At 38.4% G+C, this 17,831-nt stretch overlaps 1 protein-coding gene across 3 annotated transcripts in view; it reads right to left on the bottom strand.

Moving 5' to 3' along the window:
* SCEL (sciellin) overlaps positions 1-17,831 on the bottom strand; it is a 162,702-nt gene that overhangs the window by 59,608 nt on the left and 85,263 nt on the right. For all 3 annotated transcript variants that reach the window (XM_015543692.2, XM_042978710.1, XM_015543696.2), the window contains 2 exons: positions 2,381-2,461; positions 154-219 (listed from right to left, as the gene is read on the bottom strand). In XM_015543692.2, coding sequence (XP_015399178.1) covers positions 154-219; positions 2,381-2,461 — 147 coding nt within the window. The remainder of the gene's footprint in view (positions 1-153; positions 220-2,380; positions 2,462-17,831) is intronic.

Here is a 17,831-nt window from a genome sequence, read left to right as displayed (position 1 = left end):
GCATATAAAAATATTTATTAACCACTATCTCAAAGCCAGCTGGAAAACTGATTTTGTCTATTTTATTATTAATTGTCTTGTACTTTAAGTATGCTAATAAAGCAAACTTCATCATTTCTACAATTACATAGATAGAGATAGAGATCATTATACCTTATATTTCTTTCAGCAGATCTGTTGGCTTCTGTATATACACCTGGTTTATGTGGACATATCTGCCTATATTTTCAAAGTTAAAGATAATGTCTGTTAGATAAGAAAACACTTCTCTGTTAAATATAAATTTTTAAGAAAACATTTATGTTCAAAAATATCACAGTGTGTTGGAGCAATAACTACTTGAGATAACAAACTTTATCTTACTCTTTTGTTTGGCTACAACTCAACCATTTCCTATGTGAAAATCTGGGGTCCAATATAATACTTTTGCAATTTAGCCTGTCTCCTTTAATACATTTTTAACCACTAGATATATCCAGAAACATCTGTTCTAAATATGTTTATGTTCATTTTATTTTAGTCTCCAATCATCAATAAAGCATTTTCATACTTATCTCTTAAGAACCGTTTTTATTATTAGGCAGCAAAGGAATGATTTTTTTTTTCTTAAAGACTTACCTCATTTGAATACGATCGAGAAATATATTTGCTCAGATAAGATAGGAAATATTTTAAATTTCCAACAGGCCCACCACATTGAGAATGATCACATTGAGTTGATAGAATAAAAGCTTATGAAGTTAGGTTCTGTCACAAGATATGATATAAGGTTTTTCTCTGTTATTTTCCTAAGTATCTGATTGACCTACTTAAACATTCTTGCTTGTTCTCAAGAAACTATATTCAACTATTTTTTGTACTCCTGAGGACATGTGTTAATTACATAGGAAACACTTCCCTTTCATATTCTTTCATTAAAATCATCTTGCTGTGATTAAAGTAATGAGGGTTTAAAACATGCAAGTTGTCCTAATTTTATTTTTAAGATCATTGGGAGAAGAAAGAAATTAAAGTAGTAAAAATGGATTAGACCAATTCCCATGAAATTTAGATTTTTTTGAATCTATACAAGCTCACTGTTCTAGAGTTGCTGATTTTAGATTAGAATTTAGATAGTACTAAAGGCAATTTATTTAAGGTCCCGTAAAAAAATCTTATTCAAATTCAGATTTAATTGGTCAATACTATAAAAGGAAAAATAATGTAAGTTAGAAAGCTTAAGAAGTTGTTTTAAGAGTATAATTATAACCATTGCACAAATAAAAAGTTATAAATGGTCTATATTTTTAATTAATTCAATGAAAAGGTATTCTCCTGGCTCATTAAAAGGGAAAAAATTATCTTCTCATCTTAAGGACAAAATTTCAAAGATCTTGTGAAGTTTCACTGAACAGAAATTCAGACATAGTTTTTTAACTCAATAGGCTGAACACCTAATGCTACTTAGCCCTGCTGCCCAGTCAGCATTTTCTATCTGAAGTTACCCGCTTTCTGAAGAATAGTTCTAGAATTTTCTTTCATGTTGTCAACAAAAATCACCATCAAAATGCAAAAATACAAAAGAATCAAAGGCAGGCAATCAAGTGGATCTAATGTAGTCAGTCTTCAGTGAAATAACATTTTTTTTTAAATCTCACAATAATAACGGAAATGTGCAATGCACAACTTAAAAAACAGCCTGAGACTTTTAAACAGTTTAACATAAACACATGGGAAAACTTTCAGATCTCTGGATTTGTTTGTAAGTATTAATTATAGACTGTCAGAGATTCAAAATGGAAAAGCAAGTCTGTTTTTGTTTTTTTATTTGGAGACAGGTTAATCAGAACATTTTTAAAAATGTAATTGGTTTGAAATAAATTGCAAATTCCTTAGCTAATACAAGACTAAGGAGCTACCCAAAAATATTTCTAACATAAGGGAGAGCTTGAGTAGTAACACAAAGTTGAAGAACATCTTTTATCAGAAAATGTAGCTTTTAATGGGAAACTTAACTAGGAGTAAATATAAACTGTATATATAGATAATACATATATATTACATATATATATGTTTTCAGTAAAAAAACATATGTATAGTTTCTGTGTATTTATATATGTCATTATATATGTATTTATATATGTATTCATGTATAATACTTCAGCTTCTATCTTGAAAGTGTATTTCGATAAGATGGGAAATGGCCATAAGTATTCAAAGGCAAACATAAATACATATTTGTGTCGGCAAATAGAAAACTAGAAAAGCTTTACAAGTGCTTCTTCAGTGAATGTGTGCACAAAACATACCCATGCTTTGCACAAAACAGGTCACAATTCATTTGCTTTCATTTCTATAACTGCTTCTTTTGGCCAAGAAATTCTGGAATGCCAGGTCTCACCTATTCTCCCGTCTCTGCTGGTTAGGAGATGAAACAGGAGAAACAGGCTTTGGAGGTATTGGAGGGCGAACAGTTGGTTCCCTTTAAAACAGAAAACAGCAGTTCCTTTCACCATGGAAACATTGCAAATTTTAGCATCTATTAACCAAATGTATTTATTGCCTATATGGAAATAGCTTGTGCATCTTACAACTGCCTCACCCCCCTGGCATGAGGTAGATGAAAGGCCAGAATCTATACCGCGCTAAACTTTAGAGGAGTCAAATATTTAAATTACAGGCATTTTAAAAGTTCATTTAATCAGATTTTTTGAAATCTCATCCTGTTTTACTATAGTTTGAAATATAATGTCCTTTTAAAAGCTTAATATTTCCTAGACTATCTAGCTCAAGTTGTGGCATTTGGGTCAGCAGCCCATGAGTGTAGTAAATCATTCTTGGGCATTAACATATAATCTTCTTTAGGAATTATGTCAACCATCAGGCTGCTATGGAAACAGCAAGAAAGGTTTTCAGTTTTACAGACATCAAGAAAAAGTTGACTCAAAGCTCTTAACTAAATCTGGCTTAAATATTGGCAGCACAGGCCAGTTTGCTGCTAGCAAAGCATACATATGCTGTCAGCCTAAACTTTCCAACCCAGAGCCAAGGCGGCTTCTGAGCCAGCATGATTCGATGACCCAGAAATTGCAGACAGGCAAGTATGTACATATTTTGGATGGAGTCAGCAACTTACCCAGGGCATGTCACCCCCCAACCCCACCACTACCACTCCAGTAGCTCCCTATTATCCTCAAGATCAATTCCATACCTAGTAAAAGTACCCTTGTGATCCAGAATCCAGGTACCCCTCTGGCTTCTGTAGCATGCTAGGTGAGCATGTAGGCTCTGGAGTCCAGCTGTCTGAACTGCCTGCTGTATGGTAATGGGCTAACTTGATTCCATCTCTTCATCTATAATAACCCTTCTCATAAGATTGCTGGGGTGTTGTCAGGGCTGAATGAGATCATGCTTTTATTTAATAAACATGTATTGGTAGCTTTCTATGTACAAGGCATTCTACAAAGTGATAATTTCTCTCTTCTCAAAAGGCTTTCAATGCACAAATAAATATATGACAGATGAAGAAAATAAAACAGAGTAAGAGAATATAATATATAGACTGATGGTGCAAGAACACCATTTTATATAAAATGGGAAGGCCTCTCTGTGAAGTGAAATTTGAGCCAAGACCTAAAGGAAATGATAAAATGAGCCATGAGGATATTGGAGGAAGAGCATATAAATATGGGCATCATCAACTTAGAGATGCCATTTGACACTTGAAACTGGACGAGATCACCAAGAGACTCAGTGTAAATGAAGAAACAGAGAGGGCTCAGGGTTCAGCCCTGCAATATTTAGATGTCAAGGGTATGAGGAGGAAATAGCAAAAGAGTCCAAGGAGAAGTGGCCAAAGAGAAAAGAAGAGAAATAGGAAGGTGTAGTGCCCCAGAAGTCAAGTGAGGGAAGTCTCAAGCAGGGAGGAACTGGCCATACCAAATGCAATGGACAGATCAAATAAAACAAGGATGGGGAAGTTTCCATGGTTTTGGCAAGATTGTGCTCACTGGTAACGCTGATGAGAGCAGCTTTGATGGAGCAGTAATGAAAAACAACTTTATAGGAGTGTATTTAAGAGAAAATAGGAGACAGAGGTGTTTTGCAGAGAAATGGGTGGCTTCCTGAAGGTTGATAGGTCAAGGAAGGTTACTAGAGTTTGCATACAGGGCGATGAGAATGACCCAGTGAAGGAGTGAAATTTGATGGTGCAGCAGAGTGAGCAGAAAACAATGAGACTTGAGAAGTAAGGGTACCTGAGACACAAGTGAGATGATTGGTTGGTCATAGATGGAAACACAGAGAGCTCTCTCATTTAATCCTCACTGTGATCCCAGAGATAAGTATCATTCTTCTTTCTACCTTATACATGAGAAGACTGAGGCTCAGAAAGTGAAGATAAATATCCCTAATGATACAGCTGGTAAGTGGCAGAGGGAGGAATCTGAACCAGGAAGTTTGGCTCCATAAACCCTCCCCCATGATATCCTAGGGATCTCTGGGCAACACCAGTAGCTCAATGGAGGTTCGTGGCCATTGAATTAAAATAAAACTAGCTGCCATTGTTTTCTCTTGCCATATTCAGCTGCTTAGGGGGCAGAAACAGGTGAAACAGAGAGGTGGATTTAACTAAGCTTATAATTCAGCCAAGTGAGTGCAACAAAGAGAATGAGGGCAAAGGAAGGGAAGGGGGGTATGAGGAAGTGATTATAAGGAAGGACTGTGGGATCTGAGATGCACATGGAGGGAACAGAGGATATGAGGGTAGAGGCAATGTGAAAAATCAGTGGATTGGTGATTGGTGGGGCTGAGGCTGAGAAATTTCTAGAATCAGAGGACTGGAGAGAGTGGGCTGAATGGAGTAGAGACAAAGTAGAAGCAGAATGGAAAAACTTTGAAATGCATATGGTTACTTACAAAGGCAAGATGTATGGATAGCTGAGGTAGGGCAAAGGACAAGAATATTGGAGAGGAGATCAAAAAAGTGAGAGGCCAGTTGGGGGAAGGATCCTCCACATGGGTTTGAAAATCACCAAGCATTATGGCAGGAGGCAGGTGTGACAGAGACCATGAGCCTGGTGCCAGAATCTTGAAAGAGGGGTGGTGAGTGACTCTGAGACCTTCAATTGACTGCAATGATGAAGAGAAGCTCATGATGCCATAATTTCAAGGAAGATAGGGTATCTTTAGGGAGGAGAAAGCTAACATTGATAGGAAGTAGCAATGAAGAGCAGACAGGACCTCTCCTCTTCTTCTGGACCCCATGGAAGCAGAGTCTTCTGGAAGAGCTCAACAAACAGATGAGTGCTATTCAAAGACAAGACTGCAGAGCAGCCAGTTTTGATGGTAATAGATGACACATCCAGGGAGGTACTGTGGAAGGTTGAGTGCTTAGGCTGCTGCTAGTTTGGGTCAGGGTCAGTGATGGACAGAGCTCTGTGGGGCTACTCAAGGTGACAAGAAATGATCAGACCGAGCTTCTCATGGGGATCTGTGGCCATAGAGATGGAGGAGGTGATGCAATCAGTCCTAAATCTTTCTCAGCAGAGTGTGATGTGTTAGTGATTGTCTGGGTGATGGGCAGTGCACAGAGTATGGTCAGTCGCCTGCTCCTTGTATTGATGGTGGCATTGAACCCAGGAGAAGGGCCTGCAAAGAATTCGAGCACTGCCTGGCTCACTGTAAGTGCTCACTATACACCTAGTGCTGTGGCTTTTGTTACCCCACATAAACCCAACACTGTAGGTGTTGCACTCCTAACCCTTGCACTCCTAACCACCCTATCACCATATTCCCTCTGTTCTCTGGACTACCTGCTTCTCCCTTTCCCCTGGATACTTCTTCCTGTAGCTTCAGACTTGGCTTAGTCATTACTGTCCCTTGTGGCACCCAAACCTGTGCTGGATACATCCCTATGTCTCCCCACAGCATACCCTCTTTAGGCCCATACCACACTGATCTGGATTACACATAATTTTCTGTCTCCATACTGGGCTGAAAGTTCTTATAAGTATAGTTATATCCTAAATACTAGGATTGTGTATGATTTAGGTGCCCAATACAGATGTGTTGAAAGAGGGAATGATTGGATGCATTTCTATTTGTTGAGGAAGGAAATGAGAACTGAAGGGCAGCTTGAAACGTTTAAAACCTGTTTAGGTTTTAAAACCTGAAAAACAATTTACCTAAAAAAATAGTCTCCCCATTCTGGTTTAGTGTTAGATTTTATAATTAGATATTATTTTATATGAAATGCCATAACCTTCTCTTTTCAAAAAATATCCCTGTGTTGGGGATAATGGGATATCACAAGTGATAACGTGTCTTTAGTGTACCTGGGTGGATTCACTGATTATATGCTTTTCTTCCAGGGGTAGATGAAAGAGGTAAGAAGGTGGTCAGTCCTGGGAAATAGTAAGTCTGCACAGGACACTGGATGTCTGAGAACAGGCAGGAGAGAGATAAAAAGATGAAAAGGAGGATTGCAAAAAGGAGAAATAGAATGGTGCCAAAGTTTGCCTATGCCAGAATCACACTGATGAAAAGCTAAAGTTCCTCCATGTTAGAATGGCTAAGCCCTCAAAGAGGCAGGTGATATTGACTGGGTATATCTGGGAAGCAGGTATGGATACGGAAGTAGTACACAGTACAGATATGGTTTGGGGACTACCCTGGAAAGAAAAGGTGGGTGTGCAGTTGTGAAGGCCAAGAAAAACAGAGGGGAATATTTATTTCGGAAGGTGCTGCATTTAGAGCCCTGCTGGGCTGGGGCTAGGCAATGCCACATTGACTTCAATTCACCTCAAAGGAGCTTTCATTTGCATCTCTGCAATGACAGCCACAGATGACAGAACCCAAGCCCTTAGGGGCAATGAGAGAAGTCATTCATGCCATGCCAGGAGCTTGATGTAATGCCAAGCCAGGGGATTAAAATGCAAGAGCGAGGCAGGAAGCTGTGGCCCAGAATGTTTTGAAGAGAAGGAAACAAGAGACATGCATGTGGAACGATCCTCTTTGAATACCACTGTGAGATGCAATATTTAAGCTTGGATAAGTTGACCCCTGGCTCTACCCCGTCTTTCCTTCAAGCCGACAAGACCTTTGCAGGATCCATGCCACCACATGAGTGACTATAATTGTAAGGAATAACTTCTGGGAATAAAAAAGACAGCTTTCATAAGAAATGGGAAAATTTGTAGATGAGCCCGAAGGCTAGAGCTAATAGAAATGACATCATGAAGCAGTTTATATTACTTCTTTTTCTTGTGCTGCTACAAAAATCACTTCTCTTCATCATGGCTTTTTTGCAAAACATGCCTGGCTCTGGGACTTCTGTCTGCACACTCTCGTGAAAAGCATTTCATTACTACAGCACATGCCTAGATTGAAACAAGAATAATCGAGTCTAACATTTAACTGTGAGTTTTGTTTTCAACTTCCATCATGCTTAGGCTTTGTTTTTCACACACTGAATTTTTATTCCCACAAAGTGACAAAGGAGATGGAACTTCTAGTTTTTGAGTTTCAGTACCACACTAACTTGGTCAAGCTCTCACAAGCATTATTTTATTCCATTCATACATCTATCTCATGGAGTATGTTTTGTTTTTTGTTTTGTTTTGTTTTGTTTTGTTTTGTTTTGTTTTGTCTTTCGATGAGTCCCAAAGGTTAAGTAATCTGCCCTACGTCACGGTGCTAGTACGTAGTTCAGCCAGCCAGGGTTTCAGCTTAGTTTTTCTGATGTTGAATCTCATGTGTTATTCTCTAGATCATACTGGATCAGACCAATACCAATACACCAGTATTCCCAGTGAAAATCTAATAGCAATATGTTGTCATGCATTACTTTCTTGCCCAAGGAAGGAGTCATTAGCTCAACAAGCATTTATTCCACAAATGCCCCAGCTTTAATATTAGGACACATAGAAACATATGAGCAAAACTGGGCATTCAAAAGCTAGAAAAGATGTGGTCCCTGATCTCAAAGAGCTTATAGAACATAATGCACATGTTCAAAAGAATGATTACTATAATGAAGTCTCACTTCCTAGTGGCCAGGGGCCATTTCAAGAAACCATAACACAGCAATAGAGCATGCACCTTCCTCAAAATTCCAGAGACCTACGTTTTAGACTAGCTTTGCCACTAACTCAGTTGGACCCTAGAAAGAGGGCTGATTCTCTGAACCTATGCTTCTTTATCTACAAAAGGAGAAGATCTGTCCAGATCTGTGGCTGGCAAACCACTACATGACTGTGGGAAGGCAGAGTTATTACAAGGCATCCTTAATTCCACCAAGCCCCAAGTACTTGCTATAGACTAAGCACCTTGCACATTGATATACTGCACTTTCCAAATGTATGTAGATGTGGTTGTGGTTAATACAATTTAAATTAACATAATTTAATTGCTCTATAAGAAAATATGTAAACTTTAGCTAGCCAATAGACACAAAGAGACAGAAATTTTAAGTATTGTTAAATTCATAGCAACTTTTGGTCCCTAGATATTTTCTCAAAGACATAATAAGAACAGTCCAATTACTATCAGGTGAAGTTCTAAAATTTTTTAGCATTGAAAAAGAGTCTACTCCAGGGGCCCCCTGAGTGGTTCAGTCAGTTAAGTATCTGACTCTTGATTTTGGCTCAGATCATGATCTCACAGTGGTGAGATCAAGCCCCATGTTAGGCTCTGCACTGAGCATGGGGCTTGCTTAAGATTCTCTCTCTCCCTCTCCTTCTGTCCTTCCCCTGCTTGTGCATGCTCTCTCGTGCGCACGCTCTCTCGCTCTCTCGCTCTCTTGCTCTCACTCTCACTGTCTCTCAAAAAAAAATCTATTTAAAATGAATCATAGACCTGTGTATAAAACATACAAGTATAAAACTCTTAGAAGAAAAATCTTTGTGGCTGTGGGTTAGGCAGAGGGCTCTCAGATATGACACCAACAGCACAGTTTACTAAAAAAATAACAATAACCTGATAAACCGGACTTCGTTAAATAAAAACTTTTGCTCTGCAAAAATACATTGTTAAGAGAAGGATTTTTCTCCCAAGACACATTGGGAGAAAAATACATGCAAATCACATATCTGACTTAGGACTTGTAAGCAGTACATAAGTTTTTAAAACTCGCAAATATGTGGTAAGGAAACAAGCCACCCATTGAAAAAATAGGCCAAATAGGTTGAACAGATATTTAACCAGAGAAGATGTACAGACGACAAATAAACGAATCAGAAGATTCTTGACATCACTAGTCTTTAGGGAAATGTAAATTACAGCCAGGATGAGATGCACTCCACACATATCAGAATGGCTAAAATAATTCTTTTAAAAGCTGACAGTACTAAGTAATGTTAAGGAAGTGAAACAACTTGAACTCTCGTGTGTTGCTGGTGGGGTGCAAAATAGAATAGTCACTTTAAAAACTGCTCAGGGGCGCCTGGGTGGCTCAGTCGGCTAAGCGTCCGACTTCGGCTCAGGTCACGATTTCACTGTCCGTGGGTTCGAGCCCCGCGTCGGGCTCTGTGCTGACGGCTCAGAGCCTGGAGCCTGTTTCAGATTCTGTGTCTCCCTCTCTCTCTGACCCTCCCCCGTGCATGCTCTGTCTCTCTCTGTCTCAAAAATAAATAAACGTTAAAAAAAAAATTTAAAAATAAATAAATAAATAAATAAAAACTGCTCAGAAGTTTCTTATAAAGTTAAACAAATGCTTACCATATGACCTAGCAATCCCACACACCAAGAAATAGGTACACACGAAAACCCATATGTGAACTCTTAGAGCCTATGAAAACAACCTGAATTTCCTTCACCAGTTGAATGGGTAAATGAACTGTATAGCTCGAAATAATGGAATACTACTCAGCAATGAAAAGGAATAAGCTACTGATACACGGAACAGCATGGATGAACCCCACATCCATTGTGCTAAGTGCAAGAGCCATATTCAAAAGGCTATATACATACTGTGATTCCATGTATCTAATATTCCGTCTATTTCTGACAGAGGAAGAAGAAAGATCAGAGGACAAAGCAGTGCCCCCAAGTGTGCAGACACTCTTAAGTAAAATGTGGGCCCTTGCACACACCCCTCACCCACTTTTCCCACTACCCTCCTCCTACGTTCTTGGAAGCCTAGTCTATGCCACAGTATGCTCCTGTCACTTACACTATACCACACCTAGGACTCTCTCCCTCCGAGTCTTCTTCCTCCAAAGCCATCCCCTATTCATGAAATTCAAGCCACCATCCTTCAGCCTGTCCAAATTCTGCTCAGTTTTACCAGGAAAAAAACATGATTTATGTAATTGACACTAAGATTTGAATCGCCACAGACAGCCCCTTTAATCTCTCAGAATTTTCATGGCTTTTAGAGGTGAGATTTACAATCTCTATTTGATAGACCTTCAGACAATACTATTACAGGGTGAAATCACTTTTTTAAAAAAATCAAACTGTTTTTATGGCTGGGACAGAGGGAGCTGTAACCTGGAGGGTGATGGTTTCGGCAGGACCCTTGCCCCTCCATACCCTGATTCTCACAGCTTTTTCCTTGCTCCTGCTTCTGAGTCTGAGGGTTTGCCGCTTCATCATAGTTCAAGGAGCAACCTGGGGCAGCAATAGAGGCAACAGGGGCTCCAAGGGAGCAGAGGTGGTGAATCTGGATGGGAGGTGGGGAGCAGGGATGTCTTTGATGGTTGTTGTTTGAATGCATGAGTTACTTAAAACTAGCATTAGGAGAGCAGAGCCTGTCTATGTTGACTTCATAGGACTGAGGAAAAAGCAACTTTCTGCTAAATAAAGCTTAAGCCCTCCACTGGCACATTTTTAATTTGCTTTCTTTTCATTCTATTCAAATGACACACTTCAAAAATAATAAACCTTGATTCAGGTTAACATTTTCATTATTTTGAATGTCCAGAAGGGCTATTTGTAGGCATCCAGATTAGATTTTAAAATCACTGTAGTTTGATATTTTACTAAGAGTTTTAGAATCTTAATTTTTGCAAAACAGATTCTAATTAAAATAAAGACTTTTGTTGGGATACAAATGAAACATATAGATTTAATTTACCATGACAACAAACTTTGCAGAGGGTCTGGTACCAATAGAGTTAAAAATGTAGCAGCATAATTAGAAGGGTTACATTTTACCATTTATAGTTACACACAGAAAAATATAACTGTAGTTGCCATGGCAACTCACATCTCAATCAGGATTTTCTTTCCTCCTTCAACTCTACCAATCAACTCACTGACAATAAAAGCCACTGAAGAAGAGGTTGAACAAATACAGATGAGAAATTATAAAAGTACATAGCAAGCATTTAACTATGTGGTAATTTCCTAGGGAAATTTCTTAGGTGTGTTTCCACTATTTTAATTTTATCGGAAGCTATGTATTTTCTTCTCTGTCTTCTGAAACAATTCCAGAAAAAACCAGATTGGTGTTTTGGTAGTGGTGGTGGTGGTGGAATTGGCTTCATCGGTGGTCCTGAATCGCCATAATGGGTAACATCATAAACATTCTTATTGTCTGTTCAGAAACTACCTTAATTCAGCTTCACTAAGTTTCTTAAATGAGCTCCACATGCCATTTAACCACGGGCTCTCTAAGTCACATAAAAACATAGGAACACTTGAATGTATCATAAACAGAATACAAACATTGAACAGTTGGTTCTGAAATTGGAAGTAACTTCAACATCAACTTCCTAGAAATGCTGTGCCCATATTTCATCATGATGTGACTGAATATCTCCCATGAATGGAGTCTATTATCCATGCCCTGGCTCAAGGCTGGCAAAGGTTATCTTATCGATCTTGTGAAGGACTCAAAAATGAGGAAAAGTTTAACAACTTGAAAACTGAAGGCATACACTAGCGATTGCTAACAGATTGCTTTCTGATTCATATTCAAAAAGCAGAAAGTGGGAAAGGCAGACTTCACTGGCTCTTACCTAATAATTATCCACAGCGATGACATTTGTACTTTCTATGATATATATCACAATCTCAAGCACAGCCAGAGCTCAAATTACACAATAGCAAAGCATTAACACAAAAAAGAAACATGATATTCTGAAAAGGTACCTAAGCTTATCACAAATTATAAATGTGTATCTATAAATGGTTATCTAGACATTTTTCGAAATGACATTGAATTTGTAATTACTAGATTTCCTGCTATGACTAAACATAACTGATAAAGAAGAATGCAGAGAATGCTTCTTGGATAGAAGTCCCATAGTTCTATACACACACACACACACACACACACACACACACACAAACATACACACACGGACACACACACCATGCTCTCTGGTATTAGAACATTTGCCCCTCCTCTCCTTTCTTCTTGGAATGGTTCCACCCCTACCTCATCTCTGTACCTAGCTTTCTCTTGCTTACTCTTTAAGGTTTACCTTAAGCATCTCTTTTAATCCTACTATACCTCGAACACATTCTCTACTGTCTCCCTCTCCTTGGTCCACATATTTTGTGGCTATTGCAACTTCTGTGTTTATCATACCCTCAGGGACTCACTCTTAACTAGGGCCAGTCTTCATGTTTAGTACTCCTGGCTCAAACTGACTTCCTTATACACTTTGTCTTTCTTGAAATTGGGACTAGGTCTTACACATCTCTGTATTCCTGGCTTTTAGCAAAGTGAGCTCCTAGCATTTAGTCAGAGATCAACAATTGTTTTGGAAAGACAGAGAGACAGACACAGACACAGAGACACAGATACAGACAGGGGAAGTGAGGGGAGATTATATATGTATTATTTAATTTAAGCATATAGAATAATTTAAGCATATAGAATAAAGCCTAATAATATATTTTTATATATTTTATATATATATAATAATTAATAATAATTTAAGCATATAGAATAAAGCCTAACAACAAAAAGATAAATATGATAATGGTTTGAGGGAATCCCCTATTTTGTAGTTACTGAGAAACATTACAATACATTTATCAATATGTACTTATTGATAAGTTACTATGGATGAAGTCATACAGATGACTCAAAAAATTATAAGACGATGCCATCTAGCTAAGTACACCATGAAAATAAGTAATGTTCTAAGGTCATGCACAATTAATTGCCAAGTGAGAATTGCAGACAATAAGCTTTCTGAATTCAGATGACAAAAACAACCTCGTGGGCTGAGAAGGGTATGTGGTGGAAGTAAGATTCATACCAGACTTTGAAGGATGATTGATTTTGGATGTAGAATGTATCCATTCACTCTGCCTCGCCACAACCAACCTCGTATTACACTTCATCTTTACCATGTAATTGCACTAGTTACAGTCTCATTTTCTGGTTCTTCCCTCAACCCCTTATGTGTAGACACACATCAAAGTTCCACTTTCATTGTCTTCAAATTTAGTATTTTCTCCATAGGTAACTTCACTTGGAAGATACCATATTTAAAATCTCTGGGATCATTCCCAAACCTGGATCTCTGGCACCAACCTCTTACCTGAGCACCTCCCTCATTTCTCACTGTTCGGTAATTACCTCCACAAATATAACCAACCTCTTACCTGAGCACCTCCCTCATTTCTCACTGTTCGGTAATTACCTCCACAAATATATCCTTTCAGTATCCCAGACTGTACCTGCTCAAATCAATGACAGCCTCTTAAGACCAATTGTGTATCCCATTCTGCTCCTGTTTCTTCCTGTACTGATCGGTGGCATCACTACACTTAAAATATCACCCTGGGCTTGAAAACTTAGTATTATGTAATTCCTCTCTTTCCCCCAAATGCCACACCTCTTTCAGGACCTTTTCCCTGAACCCCCTTCTAGAAGCTTTCCCCACCACATCAGAGCTCCCAGAGAATGTTGATGTTTTTCTTATGATACCATAGCTGATCTTGTGTTGTGATTATTTGTGCATCCATATTATCCAACTTTGAGAGCCATAAAGGACCCCAAACCCCTGCGGCCATGCTGCTGAGGGCATCACCTGGACAGGAAAGCCCCCTCTGTGAATCTCCTTTTCTTTCAGAGTTCCCTTGCCCTCCTTCCCTTCTGAATGGCAGCTCCTGTGCAGTTGTTTTGGAAAGTTTTATGCCCAGAGTGACTGGCTCCCCAGGCAAACCCGTCAAAGCACCATCCAAATAAGGCTCGGAGTGTGCAACTGCCCCCCAGTGGTCATATTTTTTTTCTCGATCAGCATCCAGATCCCTCAAAATCACTATGATGACTATTGAATAAGAGAAATACAGGAGATAGGCCAGTGACAGTTTTGATGATTTAAGTGTGGATGACTGAATGTTTATATTATTGTGACACAAAATAATTTTATGTTATAAAAGGTAGGATAAAGTGCCTCTCAAAGAGTAACTATATCATCAAGTTTGGTGGTGGGGATGAGATTCTCTGAGGAGAGCCTGGCACAGCAAAGAGAGAACTAGACCACCCACACAAATAATGAATATAAAACTGAGGAGTGGAGGTAAGAGGGGAGAGGAGAATGTGGGGGTGGGGGGAGAAAAAGAGAGATGGAAGAAAGAAGGCATGAGAGGCTACTGAGCAAAAGAGCAACTGAATCAGGCCTGTAGAGAAATGTCAGCCAAGAAGAAATAACCAATAACAGGTGTGGTCAAAGAACTAAAGAACAGGAATTTGTAAAATCACATTTGACCTAGTTTGGTCTGGGCTTCTACAATGGACTGTTAGCAGTTCATTTTTATTAAAATCTTATACAAGTGGTATTAGGACAAATCAAGGCGGGAAGCTGCCGTCTCCTATACCTGAGTTAGTGTGAAGCAGACAGAACAGAACAGACATGAGTCAGAAGTGATATTCTGAAGAGAAACTAAATGAAAATATGGCCACAGGAACATAAGGGCCCCAACTGGCGGAGAAGATAGGATTCTAAGCAGACATGACCTTATACGCTAAGGGTCTATAGAAGGTATGGTGCATTTAAAACCAATTACCTTACTAGAACAGAGAGCAAAGTGGAGTTATGAGGGATGGAAGCCAGGGAATAGCAGGCGGTCAGTGCTAAGGATGGGAGTCTTTATTTTAAGAACAATGATAAGTCATATTTTTCTTTAGGAGGGTGACATGTTTCAATTACCTTTTATAAATATCACTTGGGCAGCTGTGTGGAGAAGAGATCAGGGCAGTGGGTATCAGGGTGGATGAAGGGAGAATATCCAGGTAGCTACTACTGGAGTCCAAAGGAGATATGATGAAAAAAATGAAGGAGGTATATGGATGCAAGAGTCATTCTGGAGCTAAATTGATAAGATTTACTAGATGGATTGGATATTGATGATTAAGCAAAGAAAAATGTGAAAAATAAGTTCAAGTTTTCAAGAGTGTCAACAGGCTGAAGGATAATGTTATTAATTAAGATAGAGCATCAGGTTAGTGTGAAAAATTATGAATTTCCTGTTAGGTTTGCAATGCTTTTGAAAAAGTTAAATGAAGGTGTTGAGCAGGCAGTTGGCTATCTAAAGTAACTCAGAGAAGAGGTGTGGAGTGGATATAAATGAAGGAGTTAAGAGCACACACATGGCCATTGAAGCTTTGGGCATGGGTGACCTGTGGAGGGGCAAAATACAGAATGAGAGGAAAGGAAGTACTTTGAGGTTTTAGGAGCATCAACAATTAAGGATTGGTAAAGGATGAGATAGTAAAGGAGACTGAGAAAGAATGGTTAAAGAAATGAAAGCCAGGAGTATATTTGGGATGGGGGATGGGGGGGGAGGAGAAGTTTCTCAAAAGATAGAAGAGAAATATCCTAAAGGCAAAAACAGCCAGTGATGCCTTTTGAAAGGTCAAGTAGTCACAGAGGCTGATATGTCAGCAAGAATTTATCAGAAGGTCATTAGTGACCTTGAGGAGAGCTGTTTCTGTGAACTAATGATGATGAGAACCAGAAAATAAAGATGGCAAGTATCATCAATTTTTCTCAAAATTTTGGTTGTGATGAAGAGATCAGGTGCCTGTCAAATGAATTTGTATAATTAGGCTATTAATTTTTAAGAAGTTTATATTTTAAGATGAAAGGGGTTTGAACATGGAAAGAGAAGGAAACCAGTGAAGCAGGGATTTGATCACAGAGGTAGGAGGAGAGACAGATGACAGTAACAGGGAAGAGCAATTATAAAAGCTAAAATCTTGATTCAGTCTTAATTAAAATGAAAAGAAATTATAAGTTCTGGGGGAACTGGATAAGAAGATTTCAAAAGAAATAATCTTGTTGACGTAGCTTGGTCATTCAAAATGCTGTGCTGGTTGTTTCCCTTCTGACAAAAGAAGGTAGAGGAGGTCAGAGAATATTTTCATCCCAATGACCAAGGAGCTGCCTTAGAAACCAGCTAGAAAAGTTTTGACTTAAGTTCCAAAATTTACATGCTATGTCTTATTATCATGAATTATAGCTTCTCTCTTTAATCTTATTTTTTTTAAAAAAGGCAAGAGGCTTTCAAAGATATTTAACTCTTAACTCCAAAATTCTGTTTGATCCCCAGATCTTAACCTCTCACCATAAAACTAATGTATATCATACATAAAATGATACCTGTTTGAAAAAATTGCTTTTTTTCTCTCTGTTTGGTATAATATATGGTTATTTTAGAAAATTAAATTCTCTCATTTAATCTCTAATTGAACTCACCAGTCTCATGCTAATTGATACAGAATTACATGCAGCTATAGTTATAGGTGTAGATACAGAAATAGATACAGACATAAACACAGTCTTATATAGTCTTAGCTATTGATAGATGTATACATATAAATATAGATAAAGGTGTGATATCATGGGTTCTTCTGCTGACAAAAAAGCTTGACTACCTTCTTAAGGCAGCTTACATCAAACCTGTAATAGATTTTAATCCAAATACAATCCCAACACAAATTTTTAATCTAAACACAAATAACTTTGATTTTTCCATATTCTGTAAGTCAAGAAAGGAACAACTGGGGGAATGGGGATGATCCATGGTGTCAAAGGCCACGGAGAGGTCAAGGGGGGAAAAGGTTGAAGAAAAGGACTCACTCCCACAATGGCTGGGAAGTCTGGAGGTCTTTTCAAATGTGCTGCAAAGACAGGGGTGTGTGAGAGAAAATGAAATCTCTGGGAAAGATTTGGTGATGGGAAAAATGAAGGTTCACAAAATGAACAGAAAAGAGAGTAAGAGTGTTAGTATTAAGGGGTAATTCTGTTACAGAAGACATGAGAAAGGGAAAAGAGAGGAGGAGACAAGTGTATAAGTGAGGGATGAGGGAAATAAGGTTAGCACTGAGCTATTAGCTAGTATTAAAAACCATAGTCCCCCATTTTTATATTTTTGACCTATTTTCATTTTCTTTGTGTTCTTCTGGGGACAAAGATTTCTTTTTTAAGCCTTTGCTTCTTTTATCATTTAATGATTGCTTCTATTTTTCAGCTTTCACTAAAAAGGCTCTTTTTCAGCCCTAGGAATACACTGGCATTAAAGGTGAGAAACAGAAGCTTACCCTGAGCTCTTCCAAAGAAAAGCATTTTAGAAATCAAAGGCATTGCTGTATTGTTATTATTCCCTCCTTCCCCTGAAAGCTTGGCATGACATTAGCTCTGATCCTCAAAGAGAAATCTTTCAGTTTAGCCATTATATTAATAATCTGTGCCTCTAAAAAAAGGAATGGATAGCTAAATTGATCAACCTAGTCCAATAATCTTCTCTTTCCCTTAGTTCTGGTGCTATGGACCTAATCCAGGAACCAGAAATAGGAGCATTGTGACTCATTTTATCTTCCATGTAAATTACATCCAGCAATGCATAAATTGTAAGGGCATATAGCCAAGCACTACCAGTTCTAT

This window comes from Panthera tigris, chromosome A1 (genome assembly GCF_018350195.1).
Source record: "Panthera tigris isolate Pti1 chromosome A1, P.tigris_Pti1_mat1.1, whole genome shotgun sequence".
NCBI lineage: Eukaryota > Metazoa > Chordata > Mammalia > Carnivora > Felidae > Panthera > Panthera tigris.
This window is presented reverse-complemented; position numbering and strand designations above follow the sequence as displayed.